Consider the following 23,652-nt stretch of genomic DNA (forward strand, 5'->3'; position numbering starts at 1 on the left):
ACTTGAACCAAATGCTACCGACATTACAAGCGTGGGAAAGTATACTCTTTACTTCTCCTTGTTTCACTGAAAAAGGTTTGCTAAACTGAGTTCGTCTTCCCTCTTATGTGAAGCATCATGCAGTTGTTGGAATCTTTGTTGGTTTGTTCAAGTTTGTCCGGTTCTTTTTAACGCTTTCTGCGTTGGCTCTTGCCATACTTTGTGTATCTGTGTGTGGATTTGTTGTAGCCACTAGCCGCGAAGTATCACCTACTCGATTGGCCTATATGTCCTACGGTATTCCGGGGGATTATAATCAACAGGGACCTTATAATGCCGCCGGATATGCTGGACGAAACGGATTGGCCGACGCCCGACAAATGGTAGGCGCTACTTCTCCGATGTCACCTTACGGAGCCGGGACCGGTTCTCGTATTCCACGTAGCCAGGGTGCAAGTCGGGAACCTTCTCCCACTCGTTCTATTTCCGGTTATCAGCAGCCTATTTACAATACTCAGTATAGCAGCTTCCGACAGCGAGGCAGGCGTGAGTTGTTTGTTGTTGCTTCTCAAAAGTTTTTGGTTCTGATATTCATGCATTTTCTCCTGGTGAGCGCACCGTTTGGCCTCTTTTTGGTTGTGTCGCTCTCCAGGATTCTCGAGAATTACCCCCCGAACAGCCAGACACCGATTTCACGCTTGATTTAGGGCTTTGTACTGTTTCATAGATGTAGGAGCTATGTATTTTTTTCGTTCAGTTCATGTGATCAATAAATCTGCTTAAAGAGCAGTCTAATCCTTATTTTTTTTATCATTTTGGAGTATATGACAAGTAGCAAGCTCGTAAGACTTGTATCTTAACGTGATAATCATAAGGATTGGTGGATTTCTTTTCCTGACAAACTGCATCACTCCTTGATAAGTCTAGTTTTTGCCACTCAATCACATCATCGGTTCTTAGAACCGCAAATTATTCGGTTTCGCGAAAATCTAGTGAACCACGCGAATCGTATCCAACCAACTCAGCTTTCCCAACGGAATAACCCCACACTTTCCTTCCGGATAACTGGAATTTGACTGCATTGCGCTGGCTTGACACACTTAAGCCCTGTGATCAATACCTGAGTTTCCTTTGGGTTGCGAAAATTCCGTTCAGCGCCGATGCGTCAATTGACTACTCAGATCGAATGCTACTTCTCTTGAGGGACTTCTTAATTTATTCTTGTTTTTCCTAACCCTTCGGCATTGAATGGAAAGTAGCGATTATCTGGAGTACCAGGTCCCGTGGAGACCTTAATTTCTTCGTAGCATTTACACCGGGGTGCAGCAGAATCTGACCCACGCCCTATTCAGGACCCATATCGGTTGAGCCATGGATTGATGAATGACTTAAACAGCTCTATAAAATGATCCGGTGCCTTACTCTCTCTTTACTTTACTCTTTCTCATTTCAGCCTCTATCAGTACAATGAGCGACTATGGTGATTCGGTGGACACGGTAAATCTTTCTGATTAATTTTGTGTTTCAATGTCCGTTATAGTCCGCCTAGTTCCGTTGTGGTCGTGTAATCGGTTTACTTTTGTGGGATGATGTCTTGAAACGATGCCGTAAGAATCATACTGAAAGTATGGCGGCCTGATTGAACGCTAGTTTTTCCGAGAATGTAGAAGGGATAGTCTAGAATGTTACGTTTGCCAGCCTTTTAATTCTTCTTACATAATAATCCATAAACATAAGAGGCCATTCCGGAAGATGATTATTTCATTCGGTCAGGTGAACCTGCCGATGTGGAGTTGGGAATTTCGGATCAAGATCATCAATGATATCGGTCGATTATCAGTGTCTATTCAAATCAGTGTACCTACTGTAGGACCCTTAGCACATTGAACAGACATCTCACCTTACACATGAACTGGCACCGGGTCGTTGTATCAAGTCTACTGTTTTTTATCTATGGTGGCAACACCAGTTTTGAAGACCACCGCTATACTGGGGTACGACTGTGCTGCACTGCATTGTTGCACAGTGAAATTCTTCCACATTGTCACTGACAAGACCGGTTGAAAACGACCTCTCGGGAAAATTCACAATTCCCTATGAACTACGGTGTTGCCTAATACAGTATGTACGTTTATTCAGAAAAAAATTTGAGAATGACGGTAGCTGCTGATGTGTGGACAATCGATGACAATTCATCCCAGAAGCTCCAGAACCGAACGTGATCACCAGAACTGGGTGGTTGCTGTGATGAGTTTTATCACTGTGCTAACTGCGACACTGTCTAGACTGTTGGGACTAGTGACTAGAGTAGCTGACTGGGAAGCCCGATTTCGAAGCAGCATTGTTGAAAATGTGAAGAGATTTGGGAAGTTTGGTTGAGATTTCGTCCCGTAAGTGATGTCAGTCTATACCGGAATGTCGAGAAGTACTGTACAGCTGTTTCATCCTTATTTAGAATCATCGGCATGCACATCTCACAAAATCCTGAAATTCCCGATCCCACGAACTTCCGACCAAGAGTTTGAGCTCTCATAGTTCGACCGCTCTTTGCCGAACGGATAGGTGTTCAGACTACCATCTGGGAAGTCGCTGGTTCGAGGCTCTCTGGAATCTCGTGGGATGCGCACTGCTGATGATTCTCAATGAGGCTGAAACAGCTGTACAGTGCTTCTCGGCTTTTGGCAAAGCAGCGTTGTTTGGAACAGGGGCGCTAGGGTATTCCAACCCCTAAAGAACTCTTATTATAAACCAGGAGATCGTGTTTACAAGATCTATCCATTGATCACACTGGTACGACTGGCTCATCAGACATCGCATAAAAATCTTCAGTGTGAGTTATACTGTTGCATAAGGTCCAGGACGTAGCAACCGGGCATTTGCTCAATATGTCCCCATAGGGTAGTTTAAAGGTGGGCCTTCCAAATACGCAATACCTTAGAAAAAAGGACTGATTGACTCAGAAACTCAACCGACCGGAAATACCCCAACATGTGAACCGGACTTGAGATTCCCCATATGAACCCAACTTGATGTGATGGACAGTGATTAGGAGTAGCATTGAAAATGATCAAACATGTAATGAGGTCAGTTTGTCCCTTTGGTGGAAAATGCCATCCGACCATGGAAACCCGAAATGATTCACTGGATGTTTAAACGCTGTCGGAGAGCCATGAGTCTCGGTAGAGAGATAACTAACCACGTGTCTTCTATCTTTATCTAAAATCGATGCTTGGTTGAAACTATCTGATAAACGGGGAATTAGTGTTTTCCATGCAGAGAATATTTGCATTTTCCCGAATGAATTGCTCTTTGTCTAGTTTTTGCGCGCTGTGATCCTATGTGTTCAAGTGTGTTCCACCTAAGTTTCCAACTTTTTTTGATTGATTTTGTGTGCTCGGCTTCGCGAATTCATTTATCCCCACCACACTACACTTGAGACATCAGTGTGTCAGACTTCTCGTGATCGTGTGAACAGTCAGTCAGTGTGAGTGCCTGGACGCTCGGTACAGTAGGCAAATGTAAAGCTAGAAATCCGCGGTAATTTTGATTTGTGAAAACCTAGTAATGTTCTGTGTGACTGCGTTGATTCCGTTTTGGGCCGGACACTTTCGACAGACGTCTAGCTTTGAGCTATTCACGATATGGGCCCAAGGAAAAACCGAGATGGATCAATTTACTCACCAGTACTAATGTTGTCGCAATCAAGTTGTAACCAAAACTGACTGAAAAATGCTCGGAATCGATCGGTACGTTACATTAAGAAAACTTCAGAAGATCCACCGACTGTTTTCGTCATTCCCGAAATGTTGTTAACAAACTGGAAGCATTTTAACGTTTTCGCCGTGTAAACAGCTCCGGAACATTTGATTGATTTGGACATCGACCGATCGATAACCCAGTGCCAACGACGTGTGTTCATGGCCAGACATGCAGTAATCAACCAAATATGCTAGCAATCATCCAGGTGTGCCACGTTGTTAGGGTGCCTAACCTAGACCAAAAAGTTACTGTCAAGTAGATGGTTTCCAGACACTAATTTGATTGAGGGAAGTTTGTTCCTTGATGCATAAACATTTAGTTATGGACGCGAGTCCTCATAGCCGTTCTGCGATTAAGCGTTTACGCGCGACCAGCGACCACTCATAATTCTATGTTCGGTCTACGTCTATTCAGGCCTAGCTTCAGGTTCGACAGTTGTGTTGTAACATTTTCCTCAACTTGGCGCATTCCCCATTTGTAACCAATTAGTAACCTGGCCTGCAAGTGACCTTTTTCTCCACTCCATTTCCCCTCTGCTCTTTCTACATTGCGACTTCGATAGAAATCAATCTTATTCTTGAAGATTTAACTGTAGCATGATTTCAGTCGATAACCATACGTTTGTATGTTGTAGGAAGAAAGTTTTTACAGCTGCCAGATCCTGCATAATTCCAACCATCCCATGTAAATAAACCTGTCCATCGCACTGAAAGTACGGTAAACATACCTCCCTCTTGCAAACGTCTTGCGCATTTTCGATCAGGCTTTGCGAATTCAGGTCAGGTAACTAACTTGGAACTGATCATTTCCGCCCCAGACAACTGATTTCCACTTCGTTGTTGTTGAACGTTTTCGTCACACTGGGCTAAGCACTGCGGCCATATTCATTCTGCTAATTGTGCTTTTCGACTACTCGCTGAATTATAAATGTGCAAAGGCGATTCCCTCCAGCCTGTCTTTGAAAGTCTCTGGAATTTCCATTGAAGCTTATCCCCAGCTCGCTGGCTACGTGACTACGTAGACAGCTTTCATCTTATAGAAATCGCTTCACTGTTCTCTTGGACAAGTTAATGAGATCGGGTTTGTTCTTACTCAATATGCTTTAGACTGACGTTGCTGAATTTGGCACGTATTTAAACTGACGGCTTATCGATTCCGTATTTCTTCTTCCAGTTTATGACCAACAGTCGCCACCCTATGGAATCAGATGACAATTTTAGTGAGACCTCCTCTCAATGTTCCGATCGGTCCGCACGCTCCGGCTTCCGACGACAGCCGTCTGTTCGTGTGACCAGCGTAAGTTTTTCTTGCCTGTTCACGTACATGGACGTTTGCTCTCATACACACGCAGCCGTGGTCACTAACACCCCATTTGATAAAGCTAATTTGTTTCGGAGTCTTTTGTCTCAATCACCACTTGTTGTTGTCTCGCTACCCAATCTAGTGTGTGATCCTGTGGTGACCAGTAAGTAGGACAAAAAGGCCTCTCTCCCTTGTGCAAGTATAATTGAAGTATGTGGATTGTTCTTTTGACTCTAACATGCAACCTAGTGTAACAGCATCGCTGTTCCCCCAACTCTCGACCTAGCCTGCTATCCGCAGAATGTGTAATCCACGTAGATTGCGCGTTTACCTCATCCCTTCGCATCGCACAATTCCTCACTTGTGCTGCAGTGCAATAATTCGTCTGAGTCCTGACCACCTGTGATGTCTCTAAATGTTACCGCGTCCGCGGACAAAATTCTTTCCTCCACCAAGAGGAGTTTGTCAAGCCACGTCTTCCGGCATTGTACACTTCTGTACAGTAGTTCGTTGTGCTACCACTGCACATGTTAATCAATCCTCTACACCCTTATTTTTTTAGAATCTGAAGGAAATTTTGGGACAGCTGTCGGGAGCTCAGTGGTCCGATCGAAAAGATGGACTAATCAATTTGCAAAACTACATGCGATCCGGCAGTCCATTGAAGTAGGTCAATTGCCTGACAAACCACTTATTCCTATTTCATCACTTGATGTGACTACCAATGCGTTTGTTCTCTTCCACCCTTTCAGCCCGGAGGATATCCGTCGGTTAACTGAAATCTTCTCCAAAATGTTTGCAGATTCCCAGCGACAGGTTAGCGTGTCTGCCAGTTTATTATTTGCTGAACTTTTGACGGCCTCCAGCCATTAAATACCGAAAGAAGGCTGAACCGGTTGATACTGTTTTCGGTATTGAATTTTTGCGTGGCGTCTTTTTTTCTTTGCTTTGAGGTGAGAAGAACTAATAAAAGACTTCTGGGTACTGTGTGGTATCCTTACCTCCACGCTGCTACCTGGTTCATAAAACAATTGGTTATGGTGTACGACAGCACTGACGCGCGACAGGACACATCGCCTCCCTTTCTGTATACCTTCCTGCTTCTGACATGTTTGTTTGTTGCTCAATTTCGGCTTGAAGCCACGTACTTTTTTAAAAATATGACAGCGCTGGGTCACGTGAATACTTTTACCAGGCTTCGTACGTCATTCATCAACCACATGATCTACTTTGTATGCATGCAGCGTCTGTAACAAGTGCGTTTACATTTTCGTGTGTTTTGGAGCACTAGCCCTACCCTGATATCTTATCTTACAAAAATAGAACATCCGTGCTGGTTACTATTTCACTTCAGTCATAATCAATGATGATTCCTATGTCGAGCGCTCGTCTGAGATCTTTTAAAAAGTCCTTCAGCTGTCACTCGATGTATAGCTGCCATATACTCCTATGGAAGCACGATAAACAAACCCAGACGAGGTTGATCGAAAGGTCAGGAAGACACTCGAAGCCCGAGCCTTTCCGGACAACAGCTCGTACCTCAATCCCCAGACTTTCTTCATCGCAGCCCAATATTCCATCGTGCTGTTCGCATTTGCCCTTTGGTTCCCTCCGGGCTACCGTTCCAGGACACGCATTGCAAGCTGCTTGGTGGTCGAGCTGTTAATGCAGGCTTTACGGTCGGTCGAATCGAAAATGATGTTCCCGGTCCTCTTTTTTTCTCATGGCAGTGCTGAGAAATCTTCAGGATGTTGTTTGAAACAGCTCCATCTTTTAATAACTTGAATAAGTCCATCGNGTACCTCAATCCCCAGACTTTCTTCATCGCAGCCCAATATTCCATCGTGCTGTTCGCATTTGCCCTTTGGTTCCCTCCGGGCTACCGTTCCAGGACACGCATTGCAAGCTGCTTGGTGGTCGAGCTGTTAATGCAGGCTTTACGGTCGGTCGAATCGAAAATGATGTTCCCGGTCCTCTTTGTTTCTCATGGCAGTGCTGAGAAATCTTCAGGATGTTGTTTGAAACAGCTCCGTCTTTTAATAACTTGAATAAGTCCATCGTCTTTCTGTTATGAGCAGGGATGGCCAGAAAATCTGGCTTGGGGACCATTTCCATGAGACATAGTGTTTTCTCAAGTTGGCCTTGTGCTGTGCGGTGATCGGCTACTCGGACGTTTCTGCATACATGATGAAGTTTACGTGGAGTCAGACACGTTTTGTTAAGAATTAGGGACGTTTCAGTTTAGCTTAACTCAGCTTACCTTTTTCCAACTATTCCCTCTACCAACATACGCCTTCGGACTTTACTGCCTTCCGTGGCAATCGATTAGGAGACTGTCACGTTTCAGCACCCAGTTTACCAGCAAAAAATCGTCTGGTTTTCAGATTTTCAGACTCATCCTGAATTATTGACATTCATCTGGGTGTGTCTTTGACATTCCAGGTAAAAGATTACTTGCACTGCACGAAACGTTCAGAATTTATGAAAACACGTGATGTGCTTCTCTAAACGGAAGTTCAGTAGTGCTGGCTCTAACTCTCGAACCGGCAAATATGTTGTTCCAACTCTACTCATGACAGTAATTCTTCGCCCTTGAAATCGCGTAAATAAAGTACTAGTTGTAAAATCCCCATTGGTTTATCGATTGCACTATGGCATTGTGCATTTATTTGCTGTTACACGCAAGACCATATTCCCATGTCTGCTTTTTTCAGTTTTCACGATCTTTCTATTGCTTCACCTCTTCAGGTGGTCAGCCTTTTTATGGATACCCTACAGTTTTTCATCAAGGAGTATAACCCACTGCTACGTGACTGGCTGTACACGCTACTCATTCGTCTATTCAACCGTCAAGGATCGGAAGCGGTTGGAAGCTATCAGAAAGCCATACAGGAAGCGTTGTTCGTCGTTCGGTATGTCCTACATTCATTCACTCTTAGTTAAAAATGAATCGCGCTTGACAATCTTGTTAGTTTCTTGTATATGGAGCGACGCTCCTCCTCAAGAAGCTAGTTGTATTGAATAAGGCCATTTAGAGTCACATGCACGTCTCAATGTTTTTTTACTGAGCGCATATGCAGACGCAGTTAACACCTTTTCAGCCGCTAACCGTCAGCCAGAAAGCAATTTTCAATTACCCTGATTTCAAGCCAGAATGTAGCAAGTTCTCCCCTTTTAGACGCTCTGAATGCCGCGTTTAACTATTACACAGTTCCATAATCTCCAGTCCCTCTCGTACCTTATCGCGATCCCTCGACAGATCATCTATAGAAAATTCGAGTTTGTTGCCATCGGGCTTTGATTAAGTCACCTCCAATTACTCAATACCGCACGGGAGCACTGTAGCTTCCGAGCCTCTGGGGGGACCATCCAGAGTTATCTGTGCCACATAATAGAATGTTTTCCCTTACGAACTCTTCCTTGCCCAAGTGAACTATTTCCTGTCCTTCACAGCTGGCTATAACCTGGTGGCAAAACTTTTCAGTTTTTGTCCGACTGTCCAAATAAATAAATACTTAACGGTTAAGGTGTATTGTCCGAAACTGCCCTCATGATACACTCCACATGTTTCTCCTCACATCAGGTCACACTTTCCTTTGAACCTACAATTTACCAACTGCTGTCGATATATCATGGATAACGCGCAGGCGCCCAACATCAAAGTCAAAGTCTGTTTGCTGGAATATCTAAAAGATCTCATTCTGATGATGAGTCCAGATGCACTCAATTCGCCGTCGCAAGAAGTAACTTCTGCTATTGCTCGGATTATCAGCTGGTCAGGTGAACCCAAGTCACCGGAAATTAGGCGTGTAAGTCTTACCGCGTCGTATTCAATTTGACTCCTTACTTAACTGGATCATCACCTGTCTTGTTGGAGAGAAGCTGCGTTTTCTGCGTTTCAAAGTGTCCCTTTCAGACGGCCTTCTTGTTTGCCACATATGCTTTCTATGTTGTTTACATAGGTTGCTTTTAACCGTCTCCAGGTCAACATAGAAGTGGGCTTCATCAAGAGTTAACCGCTATCCGTATGACCGACCGAAGATATTGTCGAACATCTTCCGAGGTTACTGATCTAAATAACTGAACAGTAGTCACTTATGATTCTAATGTGTAGTTCACTTTCTCAGGAAGAGTACCAAACTTATGGCTCATATGTTTGTCCATTGAGGATATTACCACCTAACTCTTGCTCAACTTGTTCACCCATATTCAAGAGGAGGGACATCCCTCAAAAGTGCTTTTACTAAGCTCCCGTAGCGCGTAGTACTTTGGTCTGTGTTCGAAGTTGAAATAATGGGATATCTTTTCTTCCCCACAGATGGCATCTCGCGTTGTCATCAAACTTTACGACCTGAATTCTACGAGCTTCGCCGCAATTACACAAGGCTTGCCGCGAGCTATCAAAGACAGAGCTACTGAGGTGCTCAAGGCTTACCAGAAGACTACCACGGGGACGGGCATCTCCAGTCTAATGGAACCGACTCCTACTGCTCCAGCCTGGAAACCGCAGTATGTTTTTTGTTTGATTCCGATGTCTTCACATCTTAATCCAGTAATGTAATTTAAGTAAATCGCAATGTCTCCTTTCATGCAAAGTTTCTAGGTTTTGGAAACGAGTCTTGAGCCTGGTAATTTTAAGTGAGGAACTACTCTGTCCAAGATTACAGCGCGCATTACTCGCTGTCAACACAAACACAATTAATGTGAAAACAGGATAGCGGAATCAAATTGTACATATCCACTTTTTCCCTTGGAACATACCAAATTCACCAGTCTCTTCATGTGACCAGGGTTCTTCATATACATTTGAATCATTTCTGAGACAGGTGTTGTAATCCATCGGCATGATCTCTTGAGTCGTTTGGTAACAACTATTATTGAGCTAACCCGTGGAAGCTCTTCGCACACTTGTCCACCTACACTCTCGTGGTAATTCGTGTGCATGTCTCGCTTGTGACACGCCTAGTTCTTTGTTTATTTTCTCATGCACCTGTTCACGATTGAGCAAAATGGTCACAGATAAATTGCCTTGTCAAGTGTTGTTTGCCTCATCAAATCATTTATACATTACTTGTACCTATCTGTATGCATAAACGTGTGTGTATATATTTCAGTCTTTTCCGTACCGGATCTTTGCGGCAACGACCCTCTCCCTTAACGGCGCGAAGTTACATGACTAGGTTGGTGCCTGTTTGCTGTTTGACCTCCGTCAATATTCCACCTGCCTGTCACACCAAGAGGGCGAATTTGACTGTACTAACCACGCTCCCAGTAGCGTTTTCCCCTCTGTTTCCCACTTCACGTCAGCCATCATCACTGGCTTTCTTCTGCATGAATTTCCCTTGCTCATGTGGTTTGGGTGTATTGAAATGGCCTAGCCTTGCTCTGTTGTACCCATCTCGTTTGTGAATACTCACGGGCTATTATATTCCATGTGCTTTGATAGGAAATCGTTGTTTGCATGCGCGCAAGCGTCCTTCCTGTACCGCACCGGGTGCACAAATAAGCGTTCTGAGGTTATGGTGTATCTAACCGATGAGTCAACTTGTGTGTGTTTTCACATATGCTTTTGAATGGTGTACTGTTCCACTTTTATGGTGCCACCACTTTCTACATATCCCTCACCCTGAATACAAGTGTTCTGCCATTAATAAACCGTGCACATGATTATAGGGACCCTGCCTATTCAACATGTTTCCCCCTTATAGTTAGATGAGCTCCTATCCATCATTAGGTCATTTGTCTCTTATAGCAAATACGGCATCGGTGATACCCGTGTTGAAATCACTAATCTGGCATAAGACGATGACAACCGGAGCGAATCCCTCTGTTTAGAAAAGCTTAGGTTCCCTATTTTCTCAGTTAATTTTTATAATCCATATGGAAATAGTGGATTGGACAGGAGATACTAAGTACTGTCCCGCGTTGCTGTGAGCTCCCGAATGGAACATTTTTTCACCAAACGTCTGCCTGTATTCATTCCAACCGTGAGCTTGTGGATGAGTGAGTTCAGTTTGTTATTACGCTCGGGTAATAACAAAATATAAAGCCTGAAAACATCACAAACGAGAGATTCAGCTGGGTTCCAGGTGAGTCTCTCGAAAAACCAAATTAGTTTGCAAATGAGTGTATATTCGCTGATTTCGTGCAATTTGGCCTCAAGGAGAACATAAGGTTGGCGGAAACCCGGAGACTGCGCGTACCTGATGAGCCCCAAAAAGTGCGAAACCAGTCGTGGGCTGTCGATGGATTTTAAGCAACCTTATGAGTAGTACATTACAAAGAAAATATAAAGCCGTGCAATCAGGTGAATGCCTAAAGTTCTTTGAAAAGTCACATGAGATTTGTCCGCCAGGCTGATCACTCAGCTAAACTGGAATATCTTGCAGTATTCCCCCATGTCTGGAGGATTCTAAAGCTTTCACTCAATGAGGGTTATTTCCTCTTGGGGATGGCTGATCAGCTCTTCCCGTTTTGCCTGCTTTATGCATTAAGGCGGTGTAATTTTATTAGGGTGTTACCGGGCAGTTTTCCCATTGGCCGTAAGGAAGTGATTGCTCCAGCTATTCATTACCACTGCATATCCATGATTTACACATACAAAAGCAACATGGCTTTCAGGCCTCGTTATACTAGGACCCAGTAGTTCTGTCTTCTAGCTGAATTCGAATAAGATCTATCAAGCACGATAAGTTATCTTTAGAATAGTCGATCTGATCAGAATACGAAGATGGTTGCCTTAGGAGAAATGCTGCGGAGGCCTACGAATGACTATCCCTCACCTGTGCCGGGAAGCCTGCAATTTCCAGTGAACTTCTGGAGCAGGTGGAGGACACACCGATTTCATATCCGTCATTGGATGGTTCGTAGGTTTACAGTCACGTCACTTCCTGTACATTTTGAGGCGCCGAGGTGAATGAAATTCTGCGGGATTGGAAATCATTAGGAGGAACCTGTGTTTCTGAATCGCTCAAATCCCCCATCTATTGACGTGTATAGCACAAAAATAAATCTCTTTTTTATGAGAGCTAGAGCAAGTTTTGTTTTGAGGTGTAGGGAAGTTTTCGGAAGAACACCTCCAACACTTACTGAAGCTGTCAAGTTCCCAGAAGAAAAACTGCCACTTTGCACTGGGTACAATGCAGTTGTAATCTGGTCTAGATGTCGACCAATCAAAACAGCAAAGGTCTCTGTATGAGTGCTCGAGAAATCAATGAATTGGTTTCATGCATATTCACATTTCACCATTTCAAGTAGATTTATACTAATGGGCTTATCGGTTGCTATCCAGTATTTGGACGCATATCCACAATATCGTTCTCGAAGAGACCCTCTGCATTTGGGGGCATATCGCTTTTTGGATTTTGCTGAATGCACGCACCTTCATTTAGCTTTCGAATCCACCTAAACACAACTATTTTTAGGTGTTGTCTCCTTTGAAGTTTGTTTGCCTTCATTGACCCAGTATTTCGTAACCAGTGCACATCATAATCACAACTAGTCCACTATAAATTAATTTCTGTAGTAAGTAATTCACAGCAGTATTAGTGATCGTAGTTTTCCCTCTAATTCAAACGTATGCTGTGTTTTGGGGGTGCCATGCTTCTCTTAATCTATCTCTTACCTCTTAATCTTAATTACGTTGGCCGTTTAGGTCTGTTGACCAAGATGGTCATTTGTCCCACGGAGCAACCCGCACACCCAACGACCCAGGACGCTTAAGTCCTGAGACAATGAATAATATGATACGGCAGACAACAGAAGGTCTGCAGTCACTCACGGTGGGCATGCAGGCCCCGACAGCTGGCACCCCAAGGCGTGTGTCCACTGGATCCGTGCCTAATGCCGCTCATCAATACGACTCCTACCTGAGTTACGATCCAGCGCAGACTGCGGCTACAAACGGCATGGGCGAAATATCGGGTGGAGTTTTGCGGACAATGCAACCGAGCAATATTCCCAATCCGTCGTTTATATCTCCGGGAATCGTTCCATCACCTGTGAGCCATTCGTATGCAGCGCCTCCGGTTCCTCTTGGTGACTCTCCCACATCGGCGCGGTTCGATAACAGGGTGCGTTGTATTCTTATAGCACATGTGCAACATAACTAATGAATAGCTTTCTGGCTGTCTTTCACACACCATACGCCACACTACCGAGTGCAGTCCCTGTAGTGTATTGTTTAAACGGGCTCATTTTGTGTCTGGAGAAAAACCTTATAATTAGGTAAGCGCAGCTAGGTAAAGCCATGTGGTACAGCTTGTAAGTGCCCATTCCGAGTGATCATCATGGATAGTAATCGCGGGTGTCTAGCCCACTGTACTTGTCCGCCTTGGTCTTGTTCCCAACACTGTCGGCATCAATTTTCATAAGGGCGATTGGTTTGGACGCTGAATGCTGGGGAGCTTGACCCTTCAACTGTTGCTATAATCAGGGTTGTATGACTTGTTGAACACACGAGCACTGTTGCATTTTAGCCGGGACAACCACGGCCAATTTTAGTGGAACCTTGTGAAATGAACGAGCATGGTGTATGACTACTGCACCAAGAACGGTGACGTATTCCCCCCACTGTTGTTTATGCTCCATTTACCTGTTGTATCCTAGGGAAAACCTATCGCCTGCTTCCATTACATCAACAGCGTGAGAGGTTGATACTGGGCGGGGGCTTGTTGAGACTTGTACATTGGTTATGAAATTCTTGTTGTTGATAGTAAGCTACACTTTTTTATGCATTTGGAGTCATCGTTTCACTGGTAAGCCACTCGTAGTTAGAAACTGGTGTCCACTTATCTGTGAAGAGTGGGAGTATGTCTTTACAAACAGGCCGAACCTTTGCGCGAACACCACTTAGCATGTAGCTTTGCATTGTTGCTTGGCGTTTCACTATAGCTAGATGCAGCCTACAAACGTGTTTAGAGCATCTGTTTACCGCTAACAAACTCTCCACGTGCTGCCGAACGGAAGGTTTGTGGCGACCACCAGAACGATTGTTTTCCTCAGTGTTAGTTTTTTCAATAGAGTTCTCACACGCGTGTTTGTTAACCTGTTTTGTGCCTTACGCAGTGCGGTTCTACTCAGCGACTTATGTTGCTCACCAGTAAACAGCTCTTCTGACCCTGGCATGGATATGTGAGACGGCGCAATTCTCAGAATCATTGCTCAAGTTTTCGGTCTCGGAACCACTGTCACTCCCTTGTGAAATCTTCGTGAATTTAGAGCTTCCCATGGCTCGTCTCTAGATCAAATCAGAACTTGCCTAATGTATTTCTTCCTACTATTCTATCCGAAACAATGTCGCTTTTTTTGAAACAACCCAAATTCCGCACACCGCCCGGTCGACCGGCCAATTGTCATTTTTTATTTATATTTTGTAAATAGTGAGGAACATTCCCAAGTTCCTATACCGCGAAGGCAATCCATGTTAAAAAAAACGAGTAGCACAATGCGGTAGTTCCAATCTTGTCGGATGCCGCTGGAAACATGCATCGCTCCAATATCTAAAGTGATTCGAACGGTGGCACCATTCATCCTCCAGTTTACGTCACATGTTTCCTGATTTTTCTCAACTGACCACTTATCATAGGCAAGGCCTATAGCTATAAGGCCTAGTCGGCTACTTATAATTTGCAGCTAGTGACAGGCTTTTGCAGGCTCTCGAATTTGGGGACGACGTATCCGTCGGTTATCAAATGCAAGCTTCTCTGGTCTAATTCACATTTCGTCGATTCAATCAATCAATTTTTCAGCTATAAACCGTGTGCCATAGGCACATTGGTTCCAGCTGCTACAGTTTCGACCACCGGAAAACGGGAAAGTGGAATACAAAACCAAGCATTGGAGGTGAAGGCATGCTCATTTTGTTCGGAAATTGGGTAGCTACGCATTGAAGGCGATAGCTCCGATGCACAAGCGCCACTAACTGCGCGATCGGGCCATTTGCGCCAATGTCATTAACCACTGGTGATTTGAATCCCGGGGTCCCCATCCAGGGAGGCGGCAGTAAACTTAGTCGGGTCGGCCCGACTAGCGCAACCTATGAGGCTTGAATGATTCCTCTATTGCGGAAGAGTTCATTCTACCTAAGACCATCTGGCTTGCGTCAGCGTTACTAATCCGATGTTCCCAGCAGACCTGACCAATGCTTCGGAGACACCGATGATCGAACACTTACATCTTCCGTATGTCCTCTGCGTGTAGGGGTCACGTCTCTGATTCATAATGCAAATGGATCACACCACCGTAATGTAAACTCTTCCCTTGACAGGGAAGAGTCACGTCGGCGCCATAGGTGTAAGAGGTTGGCGAAAGCTTCCCTGTCCTTTCCGATTCGAGAAATAATCTCATCTCCAGCCAGTCCACCGGAACTTACACAGCTGCCCAGGTAAACAAATTTATCTACCACGTCGATTGGCTCACCTGCAAGCATGAGGTGTGGGTTTGATCCCACCCAGTCTTGTAGCAGCATTTTACACTTTTCAGGTGTGAAGCGCATGCCAAACCGTACGGCAGAGTTATTTAGGTTATTTTAAATCGTTTGCATTCGGGAAACGTCTGAACCAAGGAGAGCAATATCGTCCGCATACTCAATGTCTGTGAGGGAACGTCCCGGGAGCATTTCGACTCCCGAGGTTTCAGAGACAGGCAGAGAAATTTCAAGAAACATATCAATAAAAAAGTTGAAGAGGAAGGGGGAAAGAGGAAATCATTCTGTTACACCACTGAATGTAGTGAACTCAGGCGAGAGCTTCCCGTATACTCGCACGCGCCCACAGGATACAGTGCCCTCATGAGGGAGAGAAATTTGGAAGGGACACCTTTGATCGCCAGACGCTACCAAAGTTGCTGACGATCGACAGAATCAAAAGCAGTTTTCAAATCAAGAAAAACGACCGACGTGGGACGTCTGAAGGGGTGGCGCTGTTCAAGAATTCGTCTGAAGATAAAGATATGGTCGATGCACGCTCGACCAGAATGAAACCCAGCTTGATTCTCACGAATCTCTCTCCCGATAATCCATCAATCTTCGCAAAATAATGCCAGAGAGCCCCTTGGATGCGACGGATACCAGGCTGATACCACGATGGTTTTCTCATGACGTTCTTGCTCCCTTTTTGAAAACTGGGATGAATCCGTGACATTACGAATGTCATGCAGGTCACCGGCAGTTGTCGACTGGATCAGAGAAGAGGCCTTAAGAGCGCTTCGTGCCCTCGCGGACGCGAAATAATGTTTTAAGCATTCCATGCAATCCACGTCAAAATTACTCAACGATTCATTGAACAGCTACTCTGAACGTCCTTTCAAAATGGAATTGTTATAAGTTGTGTTGGAGGACAGAAAATCAAGAAAAACTGTTGGTCTTAGTAGCGCTTCGGACACTGCGTCTGAAAGTTAGGACGAACACGAGACCTGTCTTTCCTCGATCTGCACGCCCCACACTGTTGAGATGTCTATATCGAATAGGCTTTGTACGGGCCTATCCTCTTTCCTAACATCATTCATATTTACCGGTTTGTTTGCCTGTTGGCAAGTCTCCCTGACAGCTTAAGAAAGGTTTGTACGTGTCCGTTGGTGACGCTTCGCAAATGTTTGGTTTCTAGGTATCCTGTCAAAAACTGCGTCGCTAGGTGACTGACTCCACAAAGCTACTGTTTTCATATCTTATTTCATAAGTAGGGTATAGGCATAAACTGCAGTTTTGGCGTAAGCGAAAAAATACCTGAATGAAGAGTGCTCACGCTGTACTTTCTTGGAACGTGAAATCTGATCTGTTATCGGTGGTGGTTTTATGTTGCATTCGGAAGTACCCAGGTGGCTTGGTTGTTTGTTGGAGGCTATAGCATCTTCACCTTAAGAACGTAATATATTTTTTCGTCATTGGTATTCGATGCTTTTCCCTTACAGCCTCTCGGTACACTGGGTTTTGATCAGGGTGACGGTAAGTCTGTTTTATCTTATCTCTTATGTGATACCGTGTGTACTTTGACATCATTTCCCGTCAGATCGTTCTCTCCATTCACTTCGCTATTTTGTTCCCACTTCTGCTTATAATGACACGGTGACGTAGGCTGTCAAATTCAGTTCAAGTGACGACTCCCTGCTTCAACTGCGTCCAACTAGGTCTAGTTTTCAACAGTGGTTGGAGTGTTCTTTTGTATAATCGGATTGCAAGATGCAAGGGACTGATATCGTTGTGTTCGACGGAATAGGATCAGTAGATAAACACCTGTCGTTGAGTAGAAGGCCACTAGCCAACCTAAGTATCATGACCAAACCAGTTAGTTTACGTCAGTCAATAATCATCTGTCTGGCTTTTATGTCTAAAAAGCAATTACGCTACTCTCCCTCTCTAAGTGTCCAAGGAACACCAGAATCTGTTGAACAGAAATGTCCCTTTGTGCATGGATGACTAATAGGAATCGCGTTTCACATTTTCTGCAGCTTTCTAGTGGAATTAGGGCCATACTGGCTGCTTTGGGTGAACAGTGGTGAATTTGTTGTATCTTCCAGGTACGTGACTAAGAAACAGCTATGTGGGTTACCAAAAAGGGGTTTCCTCTCTGGTTCTCGCGGTTTGCTTCGCGTTCATCTTCCTACGGAAGTTTTTTGGGATTTCCTGGTGGGAGTATTAGTATATTATATTCTCAAGGAAACGATTACATCATATCAGTGGTCCATTGGAACATCCCTCTGACGCACCATTTTGTTGTTTCAACGGTCCTGTACTCCGGGTAATGTGCTCCTACAAATAACACATGTTCTCCTTAGAAGTGAGGTCATATTCAGCTCTGATCATTTTGAATTTATCATTTGCATGACTTGTAAGTTGTGAACAGGTGTATCAGGTGTTATTAATCATGGCTATTCGGAAACGAGTACGATTTTGCTATCGATAGCCGATGCAGGTCTGCATGAAGCCAACTGAACTGGCTTTTTTTCTAACCAGATCTTGGTCTGTCTTCTTTCGTCTGCACATCTCAAACTCTTGTGTGTCGGTTTTGTTTTTCAAATCTTGAATGTAGGTCAAGATTGATGTGCGGTGTGTAATTCACCCCGCACCCCCCCGCGGTGAACCCGACAAATACACTCTTGCGTAACAATTTGGTTTCCATGGGAGACTCCAATGAATCTCTCGTCGAATAGTTTTTACCAACCTTGCGAGTAGTTTTCTTTATGAAAATATGCCCCCATGAACTCCATTATTCAAGTATAACTGTCAACAGATGGTCCACTGATTGTCGTTCCCGCAAGCAATGTTTTTGCTTCTGTTTACCGCGTGTGTGCCAAATTCAGTAGAAATGTGTTTCCGCTCATCCTTCGTGTGGGTTGCTACAGTCCCGCTGCCAAACTTTAATGTGCAATCCTGCATTTCTCTTTCTCTCCCTACTTCGCCATCGACTGTAGGCCCGAAGCTTAAAAAGCCCGTTATCGGTTATCAGACTCTTAGGAAGATTCGTGGTAAGCTAGCAATGTTCAGTCTTCACGACTTCCACTTAGCTCCAGTTCGACTGCTTCGCTGCTTGCAACCCCCTTGTTCTGTTGTATACTCGTTGCACGTGCTTTATTGCCTCGTTTTACACCTACGGTGCCCACCAATCTATCACACATACAGATACGGGCTACTAATTATGCTGTCCTGCCATTCTTTCCTCTAATTTGTTGAATGGGTTCGTTTCTCGTTTGGGATGACGGTCGTTCAGTGTGCCTCGCTGATCTTGTTTTCGGCTTACCACAGTCTTATTACGTGCTTGCATGCAGCACTGTTGGTTTTTGTCTGCTTCGTCCCGTGTTCCTCCCGTCACCATGTCTGCCTCATGGCTTTACTCCGTTCCAGAAATGCCTCCCGAAGATATAATGTCGGAGATTTTACAGGAGCTTTCGAATCACAACGAACGGTAAGTGACTGGTCAGAAGCTGTTAATATTGGACACAACTAATAAGAGTTTATCCGCTAATTCTTGCGCAACTTTGTCCAATGATCTGAACTTTCCTACCTCGAGGTATTGCTCAATTGGAGTCCGAGCCACATTCAAGGAAGACCATAAGTACAAACAGCTTGGCGACGCAAAAGTTGTGTTCCCGTCTGCATCACAATCAGTTACATGTCGGTATCATTGAGCAAAACAACAACCAATGTTTTATCACATTACCAAGGGACGTTGACATACAGGTTCAAAGTAATTTTTCCGCATCGTTGAAGGTTTCTTCGCACTGAATGGTTTTGTCATGCATTTTTGACGGCGAAACCCGTTGATCTTTTTGGCTCGATGGCGCGACCATTTTTCTCAGGAGCTTTATGGAAGCCATTTTAGATTTACCGAGTGTTAGTTGCGAATTACTTTGCAGTTCCTTCGCGAGGTTATTACAGTAAACCTGAGAAAACAAGGAAACGTTCAGCACAGCGAAGTTTCTTTACGAGATGCTAGAGTCCTTTGATCCACTGAAACGGTGTTTGAGATGGGCGTGCAACTTAAGGTGGCATGAAGTCGCGCTAACTCAAGTGCACACCCCCAGATAGGAAAATTTGCGATAAGTTGACACAGGAACACTTCAGGAATCCTAGAGTTAGAATACTGACTGCTTCGGGGGAACGCGTACACAAAGAAGCACTTAAGTGAACTTTTAGACGAGTGCGCCCGTTAGTGGTGTCCAACAAATCCTTTATCCCAACTATCTCCGTCTATGCTGTCATTTTGAGTAGCAGAGTATGCTGACGATGGCAATAGTGTCTTTACGGGATCTGCCTCCGCGCACTCTTCATATATATGGCCTTTTGGCCACTGCAAATTTTTCCGTTAGAAGTGTGTAGGTCAGGAATGCATTGATTCATCCCCCGATTATTTCCTCCGGAAAGATCTCGCGCTTCCCAACCTGCTCCGCTATCTCCCGCATCGTGAGTCTGTTTCCCTTCAAACCACTACTCGCACTTCACATGGGGTGTGGTTAGATAGTTATCAGCACGTTGTTCATTCTAGTTAAATGGTGCTTCCTCTCATACGAGTGCGTCATGTTGGCTATATGGATAGTACTACCTAACTGACTGTTGTTTGTTTGTGCTAATCGCCTATCCGAGTGTGATCCGAATCATCTTGACTGTGAATTATTATTTTTGTATTCACTTCCATGGTTTTTGTAACGTTGCTATCTTGATGTCTCCACAAGCTTGCAATCAAATCAATTTCACTGCTTTGCTTGTCAAACAATGAAACTCCTTACAGCTCCATTTGACCAACAAATCCAAGCAATGCAGCTGTGCTTTTCTCGTGATGCGTTCTTTACAACCGAGTTGGCCTTTATTCTTGAGATGAGTGGTGCTTAATATCCTGAAAGCTGTTTTACCTCTGCTTCTAATAATAAGATGGTAGATTTTGGTCAACAAAGGCAGTGATCTCCGCAAGCAGAGTTTATTAGGTTACCAATTCGTGCGTGGCCCTCTCAAGGACGTCCAGAACAGGCTGAGTATATCTTTTCACCTGGTCCTTCTTTGATGAGGTTTACATTAATCAGTATCATGAAAACACCATCGAGTTCCATCAACAATACTTCATTCGGAGGGTGCGTGGAGTTGGCAAATCAGCAGTTTGGCCCAAGTGATTAGGGTTCAGGGAGATGCACAACTTTCTTGCTTTCTATAAAACTGAACACGGAACATATTTAGTCATCGTACACTTGCGATAATACGATTTCCAGTATTATAGAAAGACAGTCTGTGCATCTTCCAATTGATTTCAAAGAAGGGACTGAAACTACACATTTAGATAATTCGTGTTGATCGACCCAATAGTACACAATACTTTTGGGCATGTAGAGCGCGCATCATGATCTTGTCTTGTTATCGACAAAAAACTGTTTTCACAGGTTAGTTGGAGGATTGGAATTTCCGCTCTACGCTTATTTTCAGTGAACACTGGTGGCGCGTCTCTCCCGAAAGCTTCCAGATGCGACCTACAGATGGCTTATTAGCAATGTGATTAAGTTCCAATTAGGTGGAATGAAGCAGCGGTGTCCCTACGACATGTTTTTTTGCTGGCTGTTCTTGACCCCTCAGAAGAAGGTGCATGTAACTTGGATTAGCTTTGCTAAGCAGGACTGACTCCATACTTGAACTTTTGTTATGAAAATTTGGACTACATTAGGTAATTGAAGACTGGTTGAAATCCGCCGACAGCTCACCAGGGTTCTCCTCTCCTCCGAGGTTCGCCGCGTAAGCGTACTCTGAACTTTGGTTGAAGAGACAGTGATTCGAAAATAGTTTGAATTTAACGGTATATCAATTTATATGCGAACACGCGGTCTGTTCAACACGTTTCCTGACTGTGAACACGGTCATTGTGACCGTCAATTTTTTTCAATAATGTGTAATGCATACTTGAAACTTGATAGTTAGCTCCAAGGAATGTTTCGGAGCCACCGTCAAAGTACTGGTTGTTCGGAACAGGTCCTGAGTTTTAGTGCGTCCATATTTTTCTCCCAGTGTCGACGATTCTCCCATCATACCTTTCTCGAAAGTGTGGCTGGTGCCTTGTGACCCTTCCTGTGCTATATTTACTGTCAAGCTTTTCTAACGCCACTGTATGCTTCGTTTATGTTCAACGCAACACGTTTTTAAGGTGGACCAGGTACTCTTGTCGTGCGCCTTACTTCTCTTACACTTCCGCTCGTTTCCCAGCTGTACTCTTCCACATTTATCGGCTACCTTTGACAACAATTCTCATTACTACCAGTATCCTAGCACTCTTTAGTATGTTACGCTCAATGAACATGTTTCCAGTCAATCCTTCACTCGGTGTAGTCTATTGATTTTTTACGTAAAGCTGCTCATCAAATTGTGTTAACCGCATTGCCGCAAAAAATGTGTGAATAGATACGATTGCCTCTGTGCTTGTAGCCCATTTGGATCTCCTGTCATTTTTGAAGTGCTCCTTTCTTTCCGTAAAGTCATCCTCTCTGAGTCTTTTTAGTGTTTATTGCTGTCCAGCCATTTTTCCGGCTACTCTCAGCTAATTTGATCGTAGGTGTCGTCTTTGGTCCTTTCTATTTTCTGTACTCCAACCGGTTCGTTGTGTGTTTAAGGTACGAACAACGAAAAGCGAGTATGCTCAAGCTGATCAAACTCTTACGTGACGGAACAATATGCAATTGGGACGAATATTTCAAACCAACCCTACTCATTTTGTTGGAGACGCTAGGTGATGATGGGGTAAGAGTGTTGTTACATCTTTGTCACGTACTTCTAACTACCTCCTCCTCCTTCGATCATCGTTTTGAACATAATCTACTCTTCACACCCTCGAATTTCAGTGTGAAACACGATCTCTTGCGCTTAAAGTCCTTCAAGAATTAGTTCGGGCGAAGCCTGAACTCTTCCACGATTTTGCCTGCTTGTTTGTTATCAAAGTCCTGGATGCCTGTCGAGATGAGGAGAAAACAGTGAGTGCACCAATTACGGGCTGTCAATTGTTCATGTTCACAGGATGTCCATCCAGCTAACTCCATTGTACTTTTTGACCATATGCAAATTAAACTCTGCAGCAAATTAGCTTTCCAAAGACCGCACTTGCCCTTTCGTGAATTTTCATCTGTATGCGCTGTTTTCATCGGCGCTATACACCTCAACCCGTTAATCGAGTTGCCTGAAAAACCACGTGATTTTCTGATGATCTCGATCCAAACTAGTTCTACGGATATGTGGACACCGACCAATATGCCTTTTGACTTTTCAAATCGCCTAAAATATCTGATTGCATTAGTTGCCGTCCGTTTCTTGTGTTGAGTCTTACCGCCACAGTTTGTTTGAATTTGCCACTTTATTTTGTCTAACTCATGCAGCCAAACAACTGTCATTGTCCGACTGCACACAGACTCTTGAGAAAGTACTATCCCGTAGATAATAATTGTGCGGATGGCAAACCGAAGTGAATGCATTATCATGATGAACTGTCACATCTGCTTAATATTGGTCTACGAACGAACGGAGTCATGTGATTACGTTTTCCATAGACACGGGAAATCACTCTCAACGTTACATGTCATATTTTGTGACGGAAGGGTTGCGAATCGGAAGTGACTATGCACCAACCGAGCTGGGTGGAGTCGAGCAGTGTTAACTTCAATTGCAAGTTGTTGGGAATTTTTTTTAGCCAAGTGAAATGTGGCAAACCACGGAAAAAAGTAACACAACAACTACAATGCACAAGGCTTACTGTTTGGCGTAATCGGAGATATAATCTTATTCAGAGGAAACTGTAATTTCACAGCGAGTCAACCTATCGTCGCCATTTCCGCTGTGAGCGGTTGATGCAACTTATCATGTTCTTTATGGGAACGGGACACGCCCTACTAGAATCATCATCATCATCACTGTCAGCTGTAATAACCGCGTACTCGTCGTACAGTGGTTGTAGCTGCTGCAATTTCGTTCACCGATGATTTGGAAGGGAGAAGTAGGTTGCTGCGCATTGCAGGCGGGAGCTGATAAATCGGTGCATAAATCCAGCACTGTCAGTGGGCTGTCAATTGGGGGGGGGGTGGTCGGAAAAGGAGCTATGCATTGAAGGCAATAGCTTTGATGCATGAGCGCCATTGAGGGCGCGACTGGGCCATGTCTGA

At 44.3% G+C, this 23,652-nt stretch overlaps 1 protein-coding gene across 1 annotated transcript in view; it reads left to right on the plus strand.

Moving 5' to 3' along the window:
* T265_02792 (hypothetical protein) overlaps positions 1–23,652 on the plus strand; it is a gene marked incomplete at both ends in the record, with an annotated part of 66,860 nt that overhangs the window by 36,449 nt on the left and 6,759 nt on the right. The window contains 16 exons of the mRNA XM_009167117.1: positions 229–525; positions 1,433–1,476; positions 4,912–5,034; positions 5,603–5,706; positions 5,793–5,856; positions 7,789–7,952; positions 8,624–8,849; positions 9,359–9,549; positions 10,155–10,220; positions 12,695–13,112; positions 16,948–16,981; positions 18,448–18,501; positions 18,878–18,938; positions 19,898–19,936; positions 22,117–22,243; positions 22,345–22,473. Of these exons, the coding sequence (XP_009165381.1) occupies positions 229–525; positions 1,433–1,476; positions 4,912–5,034; positions 5,603–5,706; positions 5,793–5,856; positions 7,789–7,952; positions 8,624–8,849; positions 9,359–9,549; positions 10,155–10,220; positions 12,695–13,112; positions 16,948–16,981; positions 18,448–18,501; positions 18,878–18,938; positions 19,898–19,936; positions 22,117–22,243; positions 22,345–22,473 (2,141 nt within the window). The remainder of the gene's footprint in view (positions 1–228; positions 526–1,432; positions 1,477–4,911; positions 5,035–5,602; positions 5,707–5,792; positions 5,857–7,788; positions 7,953–8,623; positions 8,850–9,358; positions 9,550–10,154; positions 10,221–12,694; positions 13,113–16,947; positions 16,982–18,447; positions 18,502–18,877; positions 18,939–19,897; positions 19,937–22,116; positions 22,244–22,344; positions 22,474–23,652) is intronic.

Source organism: Opisthorchis viverrini (genome assembly GCF_000715545.1).
Source record: "Opisthorchis viverrini unplaced genomic scaffold opera_v5_36, whole genome shotgun sequence".
NCBI lineage: Eukaryota > Metazoa > Platyhelminthes > Trematoda > Opisthorchiida > Opisthorchiidae > Opisthorchis > Opisthorchis viverrini.